Source organism: Pristis pectinata, chromosome 30, assembly GCF_009764475.1.
Source record: "Pristis pectinata isolate sPriPec2 chromosome 30, sPriPec2.1.pri, whole genome shotgun sequence".
Lineage (NCBI taxonomy): Eukaryota > Metazoa > Chordata > Chondrichthyes > Rhinopristiformes > Pristidae > Pristis > Pristis pectinata.
In genome coordinates, this window is record NC_067434.1 from 3,883,243 (window position 1) to 3,905,729 (window position 22,487).

General features: G+C 45.7%; 1 protein-coding gene across 1 annotated transcript in view; it reads right to left on the reverse strand.

Annotated features, from left to right (window-relative positions):
- Window positions 1-22,487, reverse strand: part of LOC127584739 (phosphoinositide 3-kinase adapter protein 1-like) — a 112,487-nt gene that overhangs the window by 37,494 nt on the left and 52,506 nt on the right. The window contains 6 exon segments of the mRNA XM_052041655.1: window positions 6,297-6,493; window positions 9,324-9,456; window positions 13,708-13,850; window positions 15,422-15,473; window positions 15,475-15,567; window positions 17,895-18,058. Of these exon segments, the coding sequence (XP_051897615.1) occupies window positions 6,297-6,493; window positions 9,324-9,456; window positions 13,708-13,850; window positions 15,422-15,473; window positions 15,475-15,567; window positions 17,895-18,058 (782 nt within the window).

Below are 22,487 nucleotides of genomic sequence, written 5' to 3' on the forward strand. Positions count from 1 at the left end.
TCCTACGAGAAAGACTCTGACCTCCTACCCAATTTATGTCTCTTATAATTTTATATACTTCTATCAGCCTCCAGCACTCCAGAGAAAACAATTCAAGTTTGTCCAACCTCTCCTTATAGCTAATATTCCAATATTCCTAGTACCCTCTTCTGCACCCTCTCCAAAGCCTCCAACATCCTTCCTGTAATGTGGCATCCAGAACTCCAATGTGACCCAACCAAAGTTTTATACAGCTGCAACATGACTTTCTAACTTATATGCTCAATGCTCCAACTGATTAAGGTAAGTATGCCTTACAACTTGTTGCCACTTTCAGGGAGCTATGGACTTGCACCCCAAGATCCCGCTGTACGTCAATGCTCCCAAAGGTCCTGCCATTTACTGTATATTTTCCTCTTTCATATAACCTCCCAAAATGTAATGCCTAACACATGTCCAAATTAAACTCCATCTGCCATTTCACTGCCCACATTTCCGACTGTACCCTGCTGAATCCTTTGACAACTTTCCTCAATCACCACAGCTTCACCAATATTTACGTCATCCTGTAAACTCAATAATCAGCCCACCTACATTTTCATCCAAATCATTTATGTACATCACAAACAACAGAGGTCCCAGCACCAATCCCTGCGGAACACTACTGGTCACCGACCTCCAGTCAGAATAACACCCCTCCACCACCACCCTCTGTCTTCTGTGGCCAAGCCAATTTTGAATCCAATTTACCAAGTCTCCATGGATCCCATGTGCCTCAATCTTCCGGACCAGCCTACCATGAGGGATTTTGTTGAACGCTTTACTAAAGTTCATTTTGACAACATCCACTACCCTAACCTCATGGATCGTCTGCGTCACCTCCTCAAATAACTCCATGAAGTTTGTAAGACATGACCAGCCGGCACAACGTTATGCTTGGCGCTGTCCGTCATAAGTCTATGATTATAAATCCTATCCCTTCTTTATCTCAGGTACAAATACCCAAAGATACTGAACTGGATAAATTCTATGTTACCGGCCTGTCAGTCAGCAACCGTGGAAATAGAAGTTTATGGGTTCCCTTCTCATTTTGAGACAAGGGCACAATATCTGGATTGACATTACAGCATGGCACTTAGTGGCACAGCGGCAGAGGGTCATTGCCGAGGGAGTGCCACACCGGCAGACAGTCGACAACAAGGGAGCGCCGTATTCTGCCATGTTATTAATCCGAGGCCCAGTCTGTTTGGCTGCAGAATGTGTCCTGACACAGCTTAGAGACAGGGAGCTCTCCTCATATTCCTCGAGCATTACTTGGTCACTTAACTCCTTGCTTTTGTAAGAACTTGCTGTGCAAAGATCATCAGCCATACTTCCGATTTTGTAGCAGCAACTGCTGTTTATAAGTATTGTCATGGCTGCAGGGTGATATGAGACCCCCACTGTCACCAAGCTGCTGCAGAAGAGGGAACACTATTTTCAATTAGCAGTTACCCTCTGGCACATGGCACATAGCTGAGGAGAGGGGAATAGGGAGGGAGCAATGAAGGACGGGGAGAATAAAAATAGGCAGGAGGGGAAGAATAGGGCAGAAAGAACGGACTGAAAGGCCAAAGCTTATGAGAAAGAGACAACAAAGTGAGAATGGGAAAGGGGTGTGACTGGAAGGGTAGTTGATGTGGGAATGGGGAGTGCTGGAGGGCAATGGGCAATAGGTGGAGAGAACAGATTCATCGGGGAGGTGGAGGAGATTATTAACATCACAAATAATATAAATGCTGGGGTGGAATCTGGGCTCTGCTAGTGTAGAGAAGGCAATATCAGCAGCAGGTTAATGCCCAAGCTGACTGCCATCTTGGGTTGACTGGAGGTGGAACAGGGAGGGAAGGGGAGAGTGCAGGAGGGAGGTGAGGAGGAGGGGGCTCAGGATAAGATCGCGAGGACAGAAGCTAAACCAGGGGAGAGGAAAAGGGGGACTGGAATCGAATGGGCAGGAGAGGGGGGGACGGAGGGTGTGTGAGGGGGAGGGGGCACCAGGTAGGAGGGGTGAAGTGGCGAGAAGGAAGCAGTGTGGGAGAGAAGGGGAGCAGAAAAAAATCAGGTGTAGGTGGTTGCCTATTTAAACCTAAAACATGAAGGTGCCAAGACAAGTCAAACAGCTATTTAAAAGCAAAAAAAATAGCACCCTGGCTTCATGAATAGAGGCACAAGTACATTGACAAGGAAGTGGGCTGCACCTTTACAAATCACTGGCTGGGCTGCACCCAGGATCCGTGTACAAATCTGGGCACTAGATTTGGAAAAGATGTCAAGACATTGGAGAGAGTTGAAAAGAGCTTTACCAGAATGCCCATCAGAAGGAAGGGTCTTCAGTCACTGGAGGCTGGGATAGGTGGGAATCTGAGAGGGTAGGACAGATTTATCAGATGTATAAAACTACAAAGGCTTTGGCTAAACAGGAATTGTTTACACTAACAGAAGGTGCAGTAATCAAACCTGTTATGATCTGGAATGCAGGAAACACTCAGTAGGTCAGGTAGCATCAGTGGGAGGAGAAACAGTTGACGTTGGTTAGACCACAGCTGGAATATGGTGTGTAGTTCTGATCACCACACTATCGTAAGGACATGACTGCACTGGAGAGGGTGCTGAGGAGATTCACCAGGATGGTGCCTGGGATAGAACATTTCCATTACCAGGTGAGACTGGATTGGCTGGGTTTGTTTTCCTTGGAGTCAAGGAGGCTGAGGGGGGAAACCTGATAGAGGCATAAAAATTAGGAGAGGCATCAATAGGGTGGATGGTAGGAAAGTTTTCCCTGTGGCAGAGGTGTTTGGGATCAAAGATCATAGGTTCAAGGTGGGAAGTAAAAGGTTTAAAGAGGATCAGAGGAAGATTGTTTTTTCATCCGGAGGGTGGTTGCGATCTGGAACACCCCACCTGAGGAACGGTGGTGACAGGTAGTCTCAGCACATTTATATTGTATCTTGATGAGCACTTGAATCACCAAGGCACAGAAGGCTATGGACCAAGTGCTGGTATATGGGATTAGTTATAGGTGGGTATTTGATGGTCAGCATGGACATGGTGGGCCAAAGGGCCTGTTTCTGTGCTCTGTGACTGTAACCTTACTTGTCCTTTCCACCAGGATCCTGACGTCAGTCTGGTTCAGATGAAGCCTGTCAAAAAGGTACATTACCCCACTTTAACTTTAAGTAAGAGTCCCATGCAAAGATTGCATGCCTGTGACCAAGTGTCCTATGTGTTCATGGCTCAGATAAAATTCCAGAGATTATAACCATTAGTGGTTCTGTAAGTTCATTTAACAGTAACTTATCTCTATAGCTATCTTAAGACTTTAACAGCTTCCAAAGACACTGCAGTACAAACAAAAAATGACTCAGGCCAAGATTTACAAGCAAGTGCTGGGCAGATGGCCAAGAACGTGGACACAGTTTTAGGGAGCGGCTTAAAGGAGAAAATAATGGGAGAGGAAGAGGAGATTAAGGAGAGGATTCCTGAGCTTGGCAGCTGAGGGCATGGCTGCCAGGGAGGGAAGGATTTGGTCTGGGGATGATTGAGATTGCAGAGTGGGAAAAGTGGAGTAGCCTTTGGAGAGAAGGTACAGATGCTCTCAGAGGCCTCGTGAGGAGGGTGAGGAACGTGCACTCGGAGAGATGGAGCATTGAAACAGAGTGCTGGGATAACGAGTAGTTTATGAAGCCCAGAAACAATGTTTGTCCAGCCAGTTATACATTTAAAATCAAATAGTTGAGGGTCACACGTCACTCGACAGGAGCTCTAGTTGTCGCCCTCAATGACTGATCATGGTGCACTACATCCAGCAATGGGACAACTGCCACAGACTTACACGGAGTGATGTTGTGGGAAGGGACATTTATCAGTAGCCCAACAATCTGTGGTGATTGGGAACTGAGTCCCTCTTTCACTTCGAATTTTGTGGAAATTTTTAATGAATGAAGAACAGCATTGGAACTATTCACGTGACTTCCCTGCAACTTCTGACCAGATGACAAATTTAGCAATTGTGAAAATGGTGAAGCACTTCTCCCTACGTCACATCCCATGGCATGTGGTGATTCATACAGCCTGAACAAGTCTGCACACTTGTGTCCCACCTTACAGCCTCCTACCTCCTTTTGCAATAAACACTTGGGGCTGAGCTGATTGTTATCAGCACCCTGATCACTCTCTTGTGGAGCAAACAGTCTGATGTTAACTCACCCCAGCCTCCCTCACCCCTCAGAGAGCAAGCTGAGTTCCTCATTGTTTTGTCCTCTTCAGATCAGATAAGATATCTTTATTAGTCACATGTACATCGAAACACACAGTGAAATGCATCTTTTGCGTAGAGTGTTCTGGGGACAGCCCACAAGTGTCACCACGCTTCCGGCGCCAACATAGCATGCCCACAACTTCCTAACCCATACGTCTTTGGAATGTGGGAGGAAACCGGAGCACCCGGAGGAAACCCACGCAGACACAGGGAGAATGTACAAACTCCTTACAGACAGCGGCTGGAATTGAACCCAGGTCACTAGCGCTGTAATAGCATTACGCTAACCACTACACTACCTTGCCTGCCCTGATTATTAGCCTGCACTAATTCCATATTAATCAGATTCTTCTTACATTCTATCAATTCTCCCAGATTGTACCATTCACTTACACACTATGACAATTTGCAGCGGTCAGTTAACCTAATGGTAGATGTTTGGGATGTGGGAGGAAACCGGAGCTTCCAGAGGAAATGCACACTGTCAAAGGGACAAGGTGCACACGGGCAGCAATCGAGGCCAGGACTGAACCGGGTTTCTGACAGTTGAGGCAGTGACTCTACTAGCTGTGCCACTGAGGCTTTCCAATTCCTCATGACCTGCAGTTGGCAATTACGTTACTCCACCAGCTTGGGTTAGGGTTGGTATCAGAGTATTCAGACAAGGCCTCACCTCTGGGGGAGCTTCACTGCCAACTTTCACCCTCTGTATCCTGATTCCTGGCCCAAGTTTAAAATCACAGTCCTTATTCTGCTTGATGTTGAAGCTCTACAGTGATATTTCTGCAGGTTAAAGTTATTATTGGTTGCAGAACACATCAGGAACAGAGGAACTGGCCATGCCGCCTCGAGCTCTGCTCCATCTTCAATTTGATCGCAGCTAATCAGCCACTCAGGGGGATTTAACTGGATTTACAACTTGTTCCTCATCCCAAACCAAAAACACCCTATTAGTCTGCACCCTGAAAGTCCTGATGTCCACAATCTGCAGATTACCCCAGTGCTTCTTGACTTGTGCAGTTATAGTCCCATTTCTGGATTCCCTTACCGGAAGAAATGTCCTTGCGTTTATCCATCAAATTCTTCCACATTTTAAACACCTTGATTAGATCAGCCCTTACCTTTCTATAAACGAGGGAAACTGCAAGAAACTGGGAATGTACATAGAATCTTGAAATCTCCAGTCGAATGCTCTGCAGTTGAGCTACTCTGGCCCCAAAACCAGCAACAAAATCCTTTAAGATCTGCTATTGCACATTGAGATTCCACTTCTTGAATGCCAGTGGCTGTTATATGTTTGCCCTACCCACGATGTCCAGGCCAGTGATTAAATATAACCCTGAGTCAGTCCAACAGCCAGAAGTGGATGAGGAGAAAGTTCCTCCAAGTAAACTCAGGGAAGACAGAAACCATTGTCCTCAGCTCCCTTCACTCCCTAACCTTTGACAGTATGCTCTTAAAAAACCTCAGAAAATGCTGGAAACATTCAGCAGGTCAGGCAGCATCTATGAGAAGGGAAACCAGAGGTTATGTCTCAGATTGATGACTTTGCATTGTAACTGGGAAAGTGAGAAACTATGTACATTTTAAATTGGATCCAACAATAATTTTATGAGGAACTGGGATATGAATCAGAGGATGAGAAACTCTTTGGATTATGGACAAACATCAGGCTGTGGGATTATAAGCATCTGTTCTCCCAACGTGCTGGTATAGACACAACAGCCAAATGATCTCCTTCAGTGATGTTTCAATGCCTCCGTGGTTCAGTGCTACAACACTGGGGTAACTCAAAGGTGCTGCTGGAAGGCACAGGGCTGAGTTTTTAGCGATGGGACCCTGAACTTTTATCTGAACTGCTGGGGAGTGGGACCCAACACCTCCACCCACCCACCTCTCCATCATACCCTCACCATCAACACTGCATACTCAAAAGACAAAGATTGCTCTGTACAGGAGAGAACCAGGATGCAGGGTACTGGATGGCGAGTCTCTAAGTTCCCATCTAAGGCGTCCTCACCACATATTCATCCATGAACTGCCGGAGGTCTCTATACCCATTCTTCTCTGCAATGTTGTTTGGGTAATCGCCGTCCTTGTTGGCCACACTGTAGGCTTGCAGAGCTCCAGGGCATTGCAGCAGCAGAGCAGTCAGGTTCTTTAAACCATACATGGCTGCAAAGTGAAGTAGGGTTGGGAGCTCCTTATCACGTTGAGCTGTGTGAACATTAAACATTTCATCAACTCACTGGCAGAGAGCCAAAAAGTTTCGAAGCAATTCAGGAACAGACTGGAAATTCTTCCTGATCTTATGTGCTAGCAGATACTTCATTTGACTCTCTGCAGCCCCACCCCATCAATCTCTGCCGACTCTCCACCACCTGCTTAACCTTTCACCACCCGCACTCCCCCCATCGCCCGCACTCCCCCCACCGCCCGCACTCCCCCCACCGTCACTCCCCCCCACCGCCCCCACCACCCGCACTCCCCCCCAACGTCCGCACCACTCCCACTGCCTCACAACTTTAAGGCACCTGTAGTCTGAGGCGAGTTGGCTAACTGGATCCAAAATTGGCTTAGTGATAAGGAGGCAGAGGGTAGTGGTGGCAGATGCTGTTCTGATCAGAAGCCTGACCAGTGGTGTACGGCAGGGATCAGGGCTGGGACCCTTGTTGTTTGTGATACATGTTAATAACTTGTATGTGAATGTAGGAGGTGTGATTAATATATTTGAGAATGACACAAAAGTTGGTGGTGTGATAGCGATGGAATTGTCTCTGGCTAGAGCAAGATAATAGATCAGGTAGAAAGTGGGCAGAGCACTGGCAGATGGAGTTTAATCCCGACAGACGTAAAGTGATGCGCTTTGGGAGTCACAGCAGGGGTTGGTCATGGAACAGTAAATGGTAGCGAGCTAAGGAATGTTGATGAACAGACGGACCTTGGAGTTCAAGTCTATAGTTCCTGAAAGTGGCTACACAGGTCGATACAGTCGGTGGAGAAGGCATACGGCAGGCTTGTCTTCATAGGTCGGGACATAAAATAGAAAAATTGAGATGATATGTTGCAACTTTGCAAAGTACAAGTTAGACACACTTGGAGTCGTGTGTGTGTAGTTCTGGCTGCCACACATGTGGCTGCACTGGAGAGAGTGCGGAGGAGATTCAATCAGGACGTGCCTGGACTGGCGACTTATTTAGGGGAGAGATTGAACAGGCTGGACTTGTTTTCCCTGGAGCAAAGAGGCTGAGGGCTGAGCTGATAGAGGTATGGAAAATTGTAGGAGGCATAAATAAGGTCGATAGTCAGAATCTTTTACCATTGGCAGGGGTATCAAACACAAGAAGGTTATGTTTAAGGTGGGAGGAAGGAATTTTAAAGGGGATCTGAGGGGAAAGTTTTATTTACAAAGTAAGTGGTTGATATGTGGAACTCACTGCCAGTGGAGGTGGTGGCATCGGATACAATCACTACATTGAAGAGATGTTATACAGACACTTGAATGGGCAAGGCCTAGAAGGAAATGGATGTAAGGCGAGCAAATGGGATTAGTGTCGATGTTGGTGTGGTCATGGTCGACTGAAAGGGCCTGTTTCTGTGCTGTATGACTCTATAACTCCCTGGTGAATCAGCTGCAAACAGCTTTGTTCCTCAGTGAAAAGGCCCAGGTGCAAAGAGTCATTCAGCATGGAAACAGGCCATTTGGCCCACTCTGTCCATACCAACCAATGGGCACCATCTGTATTAATCTCACCTGTCTTTACTGTCTGTCTTAATCTGTCTTTACCTCTCACTGTCCTTGGTGAAGCAGCCAGCATAATCAAAGACCCCACCCACCCAGGTCATTCTCTCTTCTCTCCTCTTCCATCAGGTAGAAGATACAAGGAGCCTGAAGCCACGTACCACCAGACTTAAGGACAGCTTCTACCTCACTGTGATAAGACTATTGACGGTTCCCTTATAGGATGAGTTGGACCATGACCTCACGATCTACCTTGTTGCGACCTTGCACCTTATTGCACTGCACTTTCTCTGTAGCTGTGACACTTTACTCTGTACTGTTATTGTTGTTACCTGTACTACATCAATGCACTCTGTATTAACCCAATGTAACTGCACTGTGTAATGAACTGACCTGTACAATCGGTATGCAAGACAAGTTTTTCACTGACCTCGGTACAAGTGACAATAATAAGCCAATACCAATACCAAACCTTCTAGCACTTGTCCTGTAGCTTTCTGTGCTGAGGCAATTCAAACAGGTCCCATCTGATGCAGCTTCCCTTCATCTCTGATGGACATTACATTTGGCCCTCAGCTGTCCCAGACCAGATGGCAAGGTGTAAACCAGCCAGCAAACCCACTCCCGTTACACCTCTTTCCCGAAAACCAGCTACCGTCCCCTACCTGTGGATGTTGCACTAATAGGACAGTCAGGAGGGGGCTATTCAGCCCCTTGGACCCTTTCACCTTCACGTCCAATCCTCAAATCAACCTTTGTTCCATAAACTTTAAATACTTTGCCAAAAATGTGACTTATCAAACTTAGTCCTGAAACTTTCAATTGACTCTCAGTCTCAATGGTTTTTTTGGAGAGCGAATCCCAAATATCTGCTCCTCCGTGGGCAGATGCTCTCCAGCATTCATCCAGTGGGCCTTGCCCATAAATGTTAACATCATGTCCCCTTGCTCTGGACTCCCTCCCTACCTTTACTTTCATAACAAACACCTCTAACGGGTAGTCCTTACTTTTCCGCTGGCCTGGATCTCCTGCTCTGTGCCCACTTTGGATCTGAAGAGCGGGAGATGGGCTTCAGCTATTAGAAGGGTGATATTTTGCACAATTACCATATTTCAGGTGCAGACTGAATACTTGCAGGGAGCCCCCACTGTTGGCATGTCAAGAGTTGCATTAAGCAAAAAAAAGGAATGGGGCAATTTTGTCAACTTCACTTATTTATATAGATTAGAGCTCATGATTCATGGAGACACTTTGAAGTCAATCTCCACTTCTCTCTTGGAGCCCGTAAACAGCATCAATACCTACTTGTAGACAGATCATCCTCTTCTAACTGATTAATTCCAAATATATGAAGGCCATTGGCAGGCATGTTTCTCCTCAGTGATTCTGTCAGTAGTTTGTCCAGTGTTTCTCTATTATACGGTATAATGTGGAATGCCTGTAGACAGAGGACAAAGGATTATATAACTGGGACATACGTGTGTAAGAATTGCTTAAAGGGGCTCAGTTATTACAGCCCTAATGCAGAAACAAATACCTAAAATCAAAACCTGCAGATGCTGGAAATCTGAAACAAAAACAGAAAACACTGGAAGCTCCCAGCAGTTTAGGCACATCTGTGGAAGAGAAACAGTTCCCTTGGTCAGAATGGGAAAACATATCATATCCTCATTGGGAATTCAGATTCAACATTGAAGTCTCCAACTTGCAGTCACTCGCCGTCTCTGTCCGTACAGAACTGGCCTCTTCTGCTGCAAGGCATCCCTCTGTGATATTGGTTCAGGTTTTCTCCCTCCATTAGCACCTGTTCTTTGCAGCACATCACACTTTGAAACGCACAAAGCTGGCACACAAATACTACAGATAATACAGAAAGGTAACGGAATGTTGGCCTTATTTCAAAGGGATTGGAACGTAACGTGTGGAAGTCTTACGCAACTGTGCAAGGCACTAGTAGATCCACATCCAGAGTACCGAGAACAATTTTTAGTTCTCTCATTTAAGGAAATGTATTATTTTATTGGATTCAGTTCAGAGAAGGTTGATTGGGATGATTTGGGTATGAAGGGATTGACCCATGAGGAAAGGTTAAACAGGTTAGGGTTCTATTTGTTGCAGTTCTATCCTTGCACACCCTCCACCATTTGGACAACTTCGATTCCCCAGCCCCCACTGCCTCATCTTCACTCTGGACGTTCAGTCTCTATACACCCCACCCCCCCATCAAGAAGGTCTTAAAGCCCTCTGCTTCTTCCTGCGACAGAGATCCAACCAGTTCCCTGCCACCAACACTCTCATCCGCCTGCCTGAACTTGTTCTTACCCCGAGCAACTTCTCTTTCGACTCCTCTCATTTTCTACAAATCAAAGGTGTAGCCATGGGCACTGGCATGGACCCTGGCTACATCTGTCTTTTCACTGGCTACATGGAACAGTCCCTGTTCCAAACCTATCCTGGCACCACTACCGAACTCCTTCTCCATTATCACCTTTGCCTGCGAACTTCCACTCTGGTTCCACGTTCACTTGGTCCATTTCTGACACTCCTCCCTGTTTTTAGATCTGTCTCCATCTCAGGAGATCGACTATCCACTGACATTTACTATAAACCCTACTGACTCCTGCAGTCACCAGACTACACTACCTGAAAGTGGCGTCACAGGTAGACATGGGGGTGAAGAAGGCTTTTGGCACACCGGCCTTCATCAGTCAGGGGACTGAGTACAGGAGTTGGGACATTATACTGCAGTTGTACAAGTCATTGGTGAGGCGCACGCGGAATAATGTGAACAGTTTCGGTCATCCTGTTATAGGGAAGATGTCACTAAGCTGAAAATAGTGCAGAGAAGATTTATGAGGTTATAGGGAGAGGTTGGGCAGGCTAGGTTTTTATTCCTTGAGCATAGGAGACTGAGGGGTGACCTTATAGAGGTGTATAAAATCATGAGGGGCATAGATTGAGTCAACGGGCACAGTCTTTTTCCCAAGGAAAGGGAATCAAAACTCGAGGGCACAGGTTTAAGGTGAGAGGTGAAAGATTTAAAGGGACTTGAGGGGCACTTTCTTTACACAGAGGGTGGTGGGTGTGTGGAACCAGCTGTCAGAGGAAGTGGTTGACACAGGTACGATAGCAACATTTAAAAGATACTTGGATAGGTACATGGATAGCAAAGGTTTAGAGGGATACAGGGCAAATGGAATTAGCTTAAATGGGCATCTTGGGTTGGCACGGACCAGTTGGGCTGAAGGGCCTGTTTCCATGCAGAGTGACTATGAACCAATGACGTTTTGACGTTTATGTCTAATTATAGCTTGGAGTAGGTACACTGTGAGAACACCACAGAGTAAAATATCAAAGAAACACAATTCACTTGAACAATATAATCAAAGCACCAGATCAGAAAAGTGCAAGTTTCATTTGCTCACAGCAACCCACTGCCTCAATGACAATGAGAACAACAAACATTATTTCAGGCCCACGTTTACTTTATTCAAGTTAATTTACAACCCAGGAACACAATTGGATCCAAGGGCAGGGGAAGCGAGTTCAGAGCAATTCATTGACACAAGCCAAGCGGATGGTGACCCAACCTAGGCAGGGTAGCTTGACTTCATGAGGAAACCCTGTGTATGTGACCATCACGGTTATAACAGCACAGGGACAGACACATCCATGCTGTCCGTCAAGTACACCAATCCCATCTTCCAGCTCTCACCCACCGTGTGTTTCAAGTGCTGATCTAAATAATTGTTGTGAGAGCTTATGCCTCCATCACCCCTCTGTGCTGTAGATTTCAAGCATCCTCTGGGTGAAAACATTCTTTCTCAAATCCCCTCTGAATCTCCTCCTCCTTACCTTAAACCTCTGCACTTCAGAACTGAAACATTCCATCTCTTACTCAGCAGCATTCCAAAAGTATCCGCCACTCAAAGATTCAGCCTCCCTGGTTGATGGTTCCTCATTTCAGATCCCTCTGCACCCAACTCTGTCTCCACTCCAATGCCTTTTGCATAGTCACCTTATTCCACAGTCAACTCTTCTAACCTCAAGCACCCGACTCATCAGTCAGGCTCAGCCACAGGCACAACCACAAGTTTACTCTCACTCTTCTTTGACGACTGAGTCGAGGCAAGCAACCTTTCATCCTCAGACGCCCACCTGCCCGTGTAGATTCAGGTGAAAGTAACCTGGGGCCTGGGCCTGGGGGTGGGGGGAAATGGGGGGGGCGGAAAAAGCAGTGGTGTGGGGGGAGTTGGGCAACAGTTGGCTTGGACGGGATGAAGAGGGTTGGGTTGTGGCCACTCAGGATTGAGCTGTGGCCTGGTACCTGTTCATGGAGAACTGTTCAAATTGCACTGCTCTAGGGAAAGCAGACTTATTGAAACTTTGTTGGCTCACAATGGTCCACCACGGATGCACTTCAAAACCACTCTGACTAATTTCCCCTGCCAAGGTTTTAAAAGAGTAACATCACCTGATGCAGAAAACAATTGAATTTCCAGAGTGCCTTATTCAAGCTGAAAACCATCACAATTGAACTTTTGATATGGGAGTGATCAGTTTTCTTATGTTAAATGGTGAAAAGAATCTTAGTTTCTAAGCCAGAGTAAATATCTCAATGTACAGGTGATGAAACACACCCAGGGTAGGGACAGCACAGGTTTAGATGAAGAATCATAGAATCATAGACTAATGCAGCGCTGAAATAGGCCCTTTAGTCCCGCTTGTTCATGCCACCCACCGAGCTAGTTATGTGTGGCCCACAACCCTCGAAACCTTTCCTTACTTATCCAAATGTCTTCTAAATGTTGTTATTGTACCTGCCTCAACCATTTCCTCTGGCAGCTCGTTCTATATATGCACCGCAAAGATTTCCCCTGACCAAGCTAGCTCTGTGCGTCGGACTGAACCTTCACTACTCGTGTTATATTTTCAACTGTGCCAGCTGCGTTGATCTCAGTGAGATTGTCTGCGTCAGACATGGCAAGGTTGTGGGTTCGCAGTCACTGGGAGCTGTCTGGGTGCTGCACAAGCCACCTTATATTTAGAATCTGCACAACCAACAATATAGAAGGTTGTAAAACTGGGATCAATAGCACCAGTGGAGTAATGACTGACTTTACCTACAAAACAGCATCTGTGGCAGGTGCATCAATTTTTTTTTGGGGGGGGTGGGGGGGAGAGAAATATGTGGAGGCCAAATGACAGAATGTGCAGATCAAAGTACCCAGGGATCCACTCTGCCCTTTCTTACACTGGTGAACATGTGGGAAGCTGTGAGGAGCCTCACCTCATTCCACCCATTTCAAGGGATCACCAACTGCTGCCAGGCTCATGGGGGTTCAGTTCTCCCAGACGGCTTTGTGTTTGGTGTTTTCTGCTCATCTTGGGTTGTAGAAGTCTCCAGGGAATGGTGAGGAAAGCTCCCGAGCACAGTGCAGGGAACAGCCTCTCCATCCTTACGTTTCAAAACCCTTCATGATTTTGAACCTCTCTCTCAAATCTTCCCTCAACCTTCTCTGCTCGATGTTTCTCTCATGTCACCATCTAACTTTGACCATCACCTAATAAATCCTGTAGATCTCTGCACCCTCTCTGTGACGTTGCTGAGACAAACTTGGTCCTCGAATGTTTGTGGCCGTGTTTGGAGGCCAGTTTTAACATACTACAAAAATGCTGAACTACTTGCCTGGCACATGAATTCCACTGGGTTGATGGCATTGTTCAAGAGGTTCTCAATTTCTTCCATGTCAGTGTAGTAGATTAAAGTTGCTGAACATATTTTCAGATCTCCAGAGTAGATGGTGAGTGAAACCAATCCAGGAGGCATATCTGTCCAACATGAAGAGGAGTGACATATTCCATAAGGAAAGATCCCGTCACCATTATCAATGCACGGAAATGCTCCTTACCCTAACCAACCATTTTACTGTGTAATAATTATTTTAGTGTTTGATGTTGATTACAATTCCACCTAATATATTTGGAAATCATTATTGTTTGGGGGGTTCATATGTTGTGATAACAAAGCTTTAAAATATTTTAAAATGTTACCTCAGAAACCATGTGCCAAAGCATGTTTGGGCACAAGGCCAAGGTTGTGAGTGAAGGAAATGGCTAATTATCCAATTACATCTGATAACTAGGGCAGCAACAATAGTGGTGCAGGATCAAGGGAAGGGCAACATCACTGCACCTCGTGGTGTATCATAGAGAATAAAGCTGATAAGCTGGACATCACTGAGGTCCAGAAACCAAATAAGATCCAGATGGTGTCTAATTCAAGGAGGAAGTGAGGGAGTGAATGCACAGGGCACTTGCTCCATATGGATGAATCTTTTGGCTCCAGTGAATTGACTGGAAGCCAATGGACTGTCTGAGTTTAGAAAAGATAATGAACTAAAGCCCTCTTAGTTTAACATCCCTAACATGTAATGAGAGACAATTATGAGAGAAGAGAGACAGGAGGAGTGGTAAACCTACAATCAGAATCAGATTTATTGTCACTGCCTTATATGACGTGAAATATGTTGTTTTGCAGCAACAGTACAGTGCAAAGGCATAAAATTAATAAATAAATCATGTAAAAAATAAAGGAATAACAAGGTAGTCTTCATGGGTTCATGGACCGTTTCAGGAAACCTGATGGCGGAGGGAAGAAGCCAGCATGCATTATTGTGGTCGAGCAAGGGAAGTTCAGCTGTACAACCTCCTCAGAGCAGACAGTTATGGATCCTGTCCTGTCGTGCGGGATAGTGGCCGTGAGATGTTGCAGTCAACACATTTCTAATACTTCACTAGTGACTACATTTCACAAATGGTTGGATACTTCAGCTGGTTGGGATTTTTCTAACAGAGAGCTTGTCCATCGATAGGTACAATGGTCAGCTTGGAAGTGGTGGCCAAAGTGCCTGTTTCTGTTCTGCATTGCTCCATGACTCGATTACAACCTTCTCCTTCCTGAATAGTTCTCTGAGTTCAGTTCCACAAGTGCTGTGGTGGTATGTGAGCCTACACTGCTGGGTGTCTCATCTAATGTCCCGACCAGAGCTCATGTAAACCCTGGGCTTACTTCATTTGTTTTCCAGGCTTATATTCCTCTTGTTAAATGACAGACAACAGGGCTCAGGAAAGGGAGGTTATTAACAACAGCCAGCACAAGTTCAAGAAAGGGAACCAACTTACTGAAGATGTTCAACAGACCTTGACGCTGCTGCAGTGGTAATATACTTACGTATTAAGAAAGGTTTTTAACATTATTCCTCTCAGTAATAATGCAACAGGAGGTGGAGGAGGAATTGTGTAAATAATTGGCTTCAAAACAATGAAATAAAACAGAATGTGAATGTAAGCTCAAACCACACTGGCCGTTTCGTGCTTCTGCTCCCAGAGCTGAACTCTACCTGGTGCGTTGGCAGACAGGGTGTACTCATTAACAAATAATGCAGGAACCCGGGACTGACATCTTCATAGCCAACGCAAAGTCCATTTCGTTTTTTATTTTGCTGTCCAGTTTGACCTTTAGAATAACAAAAACCTGCTGTGGTACCTGAAATTAAAACATAATATTTAAGACATTCAGTATATTGTGGCCATGCCAATGAAATCCCACAACATTGCTCATGGCTGTAGCAGGAACAATTAGGATGTGTGGCACACCAGTTATTTTACAAGGCAGGGTAATACCCAGTAACACTTTACATTAGAACAAAAGAAATAGCAGAAGTAGGCCACGTGGCCCTTTATGTCTGTTCCACCAGTCAATAAGTCTTATTGACTGGTGGAACACAAGGGCCACGTGGCTCATCCCTTTACCTCAGCTCCACTTTCCCTCACTTATTCCAAATTCCTCAATCCTCTCATATCTAGAAATCCATAATCACTGACTGAACTTCCACAGAATTCCAGATTCATTACCCTCTGGATCATCCGATTGATCCCTGGTTCTAGACACCCCAGCCAGGGGCAACATACCCTGCACCTTACCCTGTCAAAACCCATGACAGCACTTTATGGTTCAATGAGATTCATCTCTTCTTTTTCAACTCATTCTTTTAAGCTCAGGAGAGCCCAGTTAGTTAAATTCATCTCACACAACAACCCATATTCCCAGGAATCCAATCTGTTGAACCCTTTCTGTACTCCCTCTATTCCCACTACATCCTACACCCTTGCCAAGATTGCAAGACCAAACTTATAAACAACGTTCCAAGTGTGGTTCTCACAGGGCTTGATATAATTGGAGAAAGACATCCCTATTACATTCAAATCTTCTAGCATTAAAGGAATAGGTCTAATTGTATGTTCCCTTCTCATTGACATCGAGATACTCTTTATTCTTTACACTTCCTTTTCCTACCCATCTTCACCTTTCCCTGCATGACTTTCTGTCACTAATCTCAGTGTGGTGCACACATTCTGTTTGAGCCTCACTGTTCTCCCACTCTTCCTGTAAACCTTTTTGTTGAATTCATACCACAAGGAAGACTTGCTACAACTGTGCTGAGTCCACCGGTGGAATACTGTGCAGTTTTGCTCTCCTTATTTAAGGAAAGAATCACTACCCTAGGGCTCATTGGATTGATTCCTGGGATAGGAAGTTCTCTTACATGGGAAGATTGAACAGAATGGGCCAGTACCGCTGATGTTATTGAATTATACAAGGGGGAGCTGATGGCTGGATATCTCCCCTGGTGCGAGGTTCTCCTCTAGCCAAGAGCCATGGCTGTGGAAAGTGGGGACATTTCTCAGCTGCTGCTCAATTGATCTTTGGGTTCAATGGCCAGAGGCCAAGCCTTTGGTTACAGCAGGGGCTGAATCCAGTGACGGGGCTGAGGTGGGGCTGCAGGGGCCGAGACTGCCCATAGGAGCTAACGTCTAGACATAGGGGGGTTCTCAGCTTGCAATGATCACGGCGTGTCCGGTGCAGTGAGATCCACTGCCAACTGGTGCAATGGACAAGGACCAAAACCGCAAACAAAACTGGAGTCTGCCAACCAAAGCGGGCAGGAAGCACAGGGTGCAGCAGCCAAGCTCTGGTTTGTACCACTCGCTGCAGCCCGTGGCCGAGGCTCTGCTTCCATGGACAATGACCCACCCAGCATCACCTCCCTTCACTGAAGCTCTCAGTGAGTTTCACAAGAACATAAGAAATGTGACCAGCAACCACTCAGCCCTCGAGCTTGTTCCAACATTCAAGATCACAGCTGACCCAATCTAGCCTCAGCTCCACTCTCACCCTCCCCCACTCCCCCAAACTCCCGTCTTGCCTCTTGTTTCGACCTCTGCCTTGTGTTTATTTAATGCGTTTTGTGGACAGAGGACAGTGAGGCTTGTGGGTCCCTGGGAGACAGCAGGGAGCCATGCACAGAGCTCACTGCACTGCACAGGCACCCAAATCAACATTCAAACTTGTAGCACCCACCCCTGCTCCCCTCCCTTCTTCACCTTCAGTCACCCACATCCTCCTCAGCTCCCTTCCTTCCACAGCATCCCCTTCGCCCTCTCACCCCAACCCCAGCCCATTATTCCCCCTCCTCACTCACTCCCACCACCTCCATACCCTCCTTCTCCACACTTTCAACATTCAATCCCTCTCTCCCGCCCACCCCCCCGCTCCTTCGTTTCCCCCACCCCTCCGTTCATCCTCCCCTAATGTTCTCACCTCATCACTGCTTCCTCTCATTCTCCCTCTTCAACTCTCACTTCTCCTCCTCACCCACCTCCACTTATCGCACCCCTCCTCCCTCTGTGAACTTCTGCTCACTGGCTCTCAGTGTGTACGCTGATCCATACTTGGCCCAGTGGCTCCAGGTCACAACTCAGTAATGTTCTCCCTTGGCTGAGCCGGCTGACGCACGTGTCTCGGTGACCTACCCCACACTGGATCCTCTCTGGTAAAACCTTCACCATGTTTTCTCGATGTTCTTCGGGGGGTGTGAAACGTGAAACCTCAGTCGATTTTGCCAAGTTGCTCTGCACTTTGGATAGATTCTCTCCTTCTGATTCCGTTGTATCAAGGCCAGAGTCTCTGCTGTTGCCTGAGAAAATAGAAGATCCTCGTGCTAATTTGCTTTAGAAATTGGCACAGGCATCGCAACAAATGACTGAGACATTCATGACAATAACTTAGTCCCTCTGCTGGATTGAACCCGCATCACCAACACACACGATCAACCCAAGTGTAAATGAAACTCTTGCTCTGACCTCCGACACTATTTCAATGAAGCCCAACATCTGCCTGAAGTACAGCACCTCATCTTCCTCTGGGCACTTCACTCCTTCAGGATTCAATGCTGAATTCAACAATTTCAGATAACCAGCCTTTACTGTTTGTGTCAGAACTGTCTAGTTCTCATGGAAGGTCATCAACCTGAAATATTCAACCTGTTTCTCTCTCCACAGATGCTGCCTGACCTGCTGAGTGCTTCCAGTATTCCAGCTTTCTTTTATTCCAATAACTGCAGCATTCTGAATCGCAGAGTTCTAGCATCGCAATTCTGGAACTCCACAGATGCTGCTCGACCTGCTGAGTTCTTCTGGCATCCTACTTTTTGTTCCAGATTACAGCATCTACAGTTTCTTGTATCTTCTAGCATCGATTGTTTCCCCTCTGTATCTCCTCTGTTTATACCTCCTGCAGACAGATCAGCTCTGATGAACAAACACCCACCACCCTCTCTTAGATGACACCAACAGTATTTGTGACGCGAGACATCCCTGTCAGAGAGGTTCCTCTTTTTCACTCTTCTTACCGCCCCTTACTGGAAATTTAAAATATATTCAATTTATCACTTTTCCATTTCTGATTAAAAGGTCATCTACCTGAAATATTGTCTGGTTCTCTCTCCACAGATGCTGCCTGACCTGCTGAGTGTTTCCAGCATTTCCCATTCTTAATACAAACATCCAGCAATTTTTTTGATTTTCAGTAACAATCAGGATAGATGACTTTTCACCTGAATCTCAAACTCGTCTTTATAAATAGAGCTAAACATAAACCTGATTCAGCATAACGTGCATCAGTTTGGGCATTGTGTATGGCCTTTGCTTGGAAGTTGTTAATGCCTACAGAAACACTAAAATACTTCCAGAATCTGTTGCAGTGGCAGTTCCTCATTTCTGTAATAAAAGTACCTACGAGACAGAAGCTTTCTATTACTCATTTCCCCATCATTACTAACAGTTCCAGAATTACAAGCTTTCTCTTTTTTTTACTGTTCTGCACATGCCTGTAATAAGAGAAATGAGATCAGTGAGCAGAGCATCTGAGGCATCTTATTGGGGATTGGAGGGGGCAGGCAGGAGGGGGTTGGTGTTAAGGGTCTTTCTGAGTTACAAACTGGCCTTTCATTGTTGATGCTTCAATGTAAAACCAGTTAGCCATAACTCCAGGACACCAAACACTGTCCACTTAGGCCTGGCACAGCAGAGAGATCTGAAAGGGGGAACCTGTGGACGTTGATCTCTGAGATTGTGACTGAGGCACAGTTCTTGGGGGGGAAATTCACTAGTAACTGTGCAGGAATATGGGGTACCTACTTCTTACATCAATGTTCTCAGTGCAAAAAACAAATTTCTGAAGAAACTTGGCAGGTCAAGCAGCATCTATGGAGGGAAAAGGACAGTCAACGTTTCAAGTCGAGACCCTTCATGATGTAGGGTCTCAATTCAAACTGTCGACTGTTCATTTCCCTCCACAGATACTGCCTGACCTGCTGAGTTCCTCCAGCACTTTTTTTGCTCCAAATTCCAGCATCTGTATCCTCTTGTGTCTCCAACATTCGTAGTGCAATGAGCTGAGAATTGTTTGGTTTACATGGAAGTTTTCTGCTCTCTGATCTTAACAAAATGACCACTGTAGAAAAATTAGCTCTGATGAAAGGGATTTGACCTGAAACATTAAATCTGCTTCACTTTCCACAGACACTGCCAATGTGGCCTCAATGGGACCCTTTAACACCACCTCCTCGCTTTTGTACCATACAACTCTATAAGGCTCAAGATACATATGTTTTCTGAACTGTTGGGGTAAACTGACTTGCTACTGTGAAAGGCTTGTGCACAAACACCCATCTCTTTGTTCTTGCATTCCTTAATAATTTAACCATTTTCCTGTACTGTCCCTCCTTATTCATCCTGCCTCTTGCTTTATTGTAATGAATATCAATCCCTGTATGCTCCACCTTTCACCAATCTACTATGCCTTTTCAGCTCTATTACCATCTTCTTTGCTGTTGATTATTCTTCCAGTTTATCTGTGTTGTGCCCTGATACTCCGAGTCTGTTGTCTATGTTTACTGTAAGCAGCACTGGTCCTGATACTGACCCTTGCAGCACTACGCTGTACCTCAATCCAGCCCATACTCAAAATCATTCAACTCATTAAGCTTGAACATAGGAGGGAAAAGGCAGCAGTGGATGGGTGTTTTTCTGACAGAAAGTCTGTAACCAGTGGTGTACTGTGGAGACTAGTACTGGGACCTTCGTTGTATATCATGACAATGTGATAAGTTTTCTGATGACATGAGAACATGGTGGAGTCGTAGATCACGAAGAAGGTTGTCCAAGGATACAGCGGGACACAGGTCAGCTGGAAAGTTGGATGGAACAGTGGCAAATGGAATGTAATCCAGACAAGATTGAGGTCATGCGTTTTGGGACATCAAATATTGGCAGGACGTATACAGTAAATGACAGGGACCACAGAAACATTGATGCACAGAGAGACCTTAGGGTGCAAGTTCATAGCTCCTTGAAAATGGTGACATAGGTGGACAGGGTGGTGAAGAAGGCAGTTGGCACACTTGCCTTCATGGGCCAAGGCATTGAGTATCAGAGTTGGGATGTCACGTTGCAGCTGTAGTTAGGCGGCACATAAAGTATTGTGTACGGTTCTGGTCACCACACTACTGGAAGGATGTGGTAGCATTAAAAAGAGTGCAGGAGAGATTCATCAGGATGTTGCCTGGAGTGGAGGGCTTTTGTTACAAGGGGAGATTGGATAGGGTGGGATTGTTCTCACTGCACCTTATTGTCTCTCTGCCCTTCCTAAGTTTTTATCTTTTCCTCTGTTATATTCTTCAGTTGAAATCTCTGTCCCAGTTTCAACAAAAGTTCATTGACCTGAAGTGTTAATTCTATTTCTCTTTCCAGAGATGCTGCATGACCTGCTGAGTACTTCTGGCACTTTGCTTTATTTCAGACTTTGAGTAACTGCTGTATTTTACTGGGCCTTCACACCTCCCTTCTATACTGCTCTCCAACTCTTCTGCAGGCAGAAAGTTGCCTCCTTTGCACCAAACTCTCTCTTTCTCATGGGTCTCCCATTGCTGCAGAACATTACATTGCTTACAAAATGTAGCCCAAACCTGCAGCAAGAAACACACTACACTCTAAGAGAAAGCTGCTATAAGTGGAAACTGATGTGAAATCAGCCGTGTAGCAGCTTGGTGTATTATTAGCCACAAGCCTGCAACTCAGATACCAGTGTAACGCGGTGGTTTCACTGCCTGTAAAGGCAGCTTCCTGCAGGTTGACCAAATACCCAAAATGCTTTGTGAAGCCAACATGATCTTAAGCTAAAGAATTAATGAAGTCGGATTCTGTTTTGCTGAAGCTGTTTTCTTTCAAATAATAAAGTAACAGCTGGCTGGTTTTGATACCTGTGTAAGAACAAACAAATCATTGACAGGGACAGGAAAACAATTTGGCAGATCAACAATTGTGAACACTATCACAGTTGACAGGGTAACCCAAGAGCCAAGGAACCTGGGAAACTACAGTCTCCAACTATGTATGGACGTAAAACAAAGAGTAAGGTGCTGCTATGCATAGATGTACGGTCTGCGACTGGATGGGGAGGTGTGCAGGTAGACTAGCTTTAGGAATACTTAGCTTATTGTTCAGGGAGTGGGGTTGCGACTCTGTGACAAGGGAACTTTGGACAGGGCAGATCACCTGGATCGGGGAAGCCTGAATCTGGTGACGTGGGGAGTATGTGGATCAGGATCCACACAACTGATCACTGGGGTGATCAAGCTTAAATTTAGATAGCCAAGTATAATCTTTTTTATTTGTAAGTTGTATGGTCGAGTATTTATCATATGGTTTCATTCAATCTTGCGTAGTTAACTTGATTTGAGTCCACCATGAAGTAATAGAGCCACTTCTCCATTCAAATGAATAGGAAACCAGACCAACACAAAGCAACATCTGGCCTCCATAAAGCAAGGACAGGTATGACGTTACTTGGTGTGCAGTGAGGCAGCGTGGGCAAGAGTGTAAAACCCAATCGAGGAGATGCGCTGCCTGGGTTATAACAATGTTTTAGGTCAGCGCACTTTACCACATCTAAGCTTATCCCCAGAGGGCAGATGGAGCAAGAACAGAATTTTAAGAAAAGTGTGTGGCTGAGCTCTTCAGAGAGAAGGAGATGTGTGAGTAAAGGGAGAGGGTGACAATGTCGAT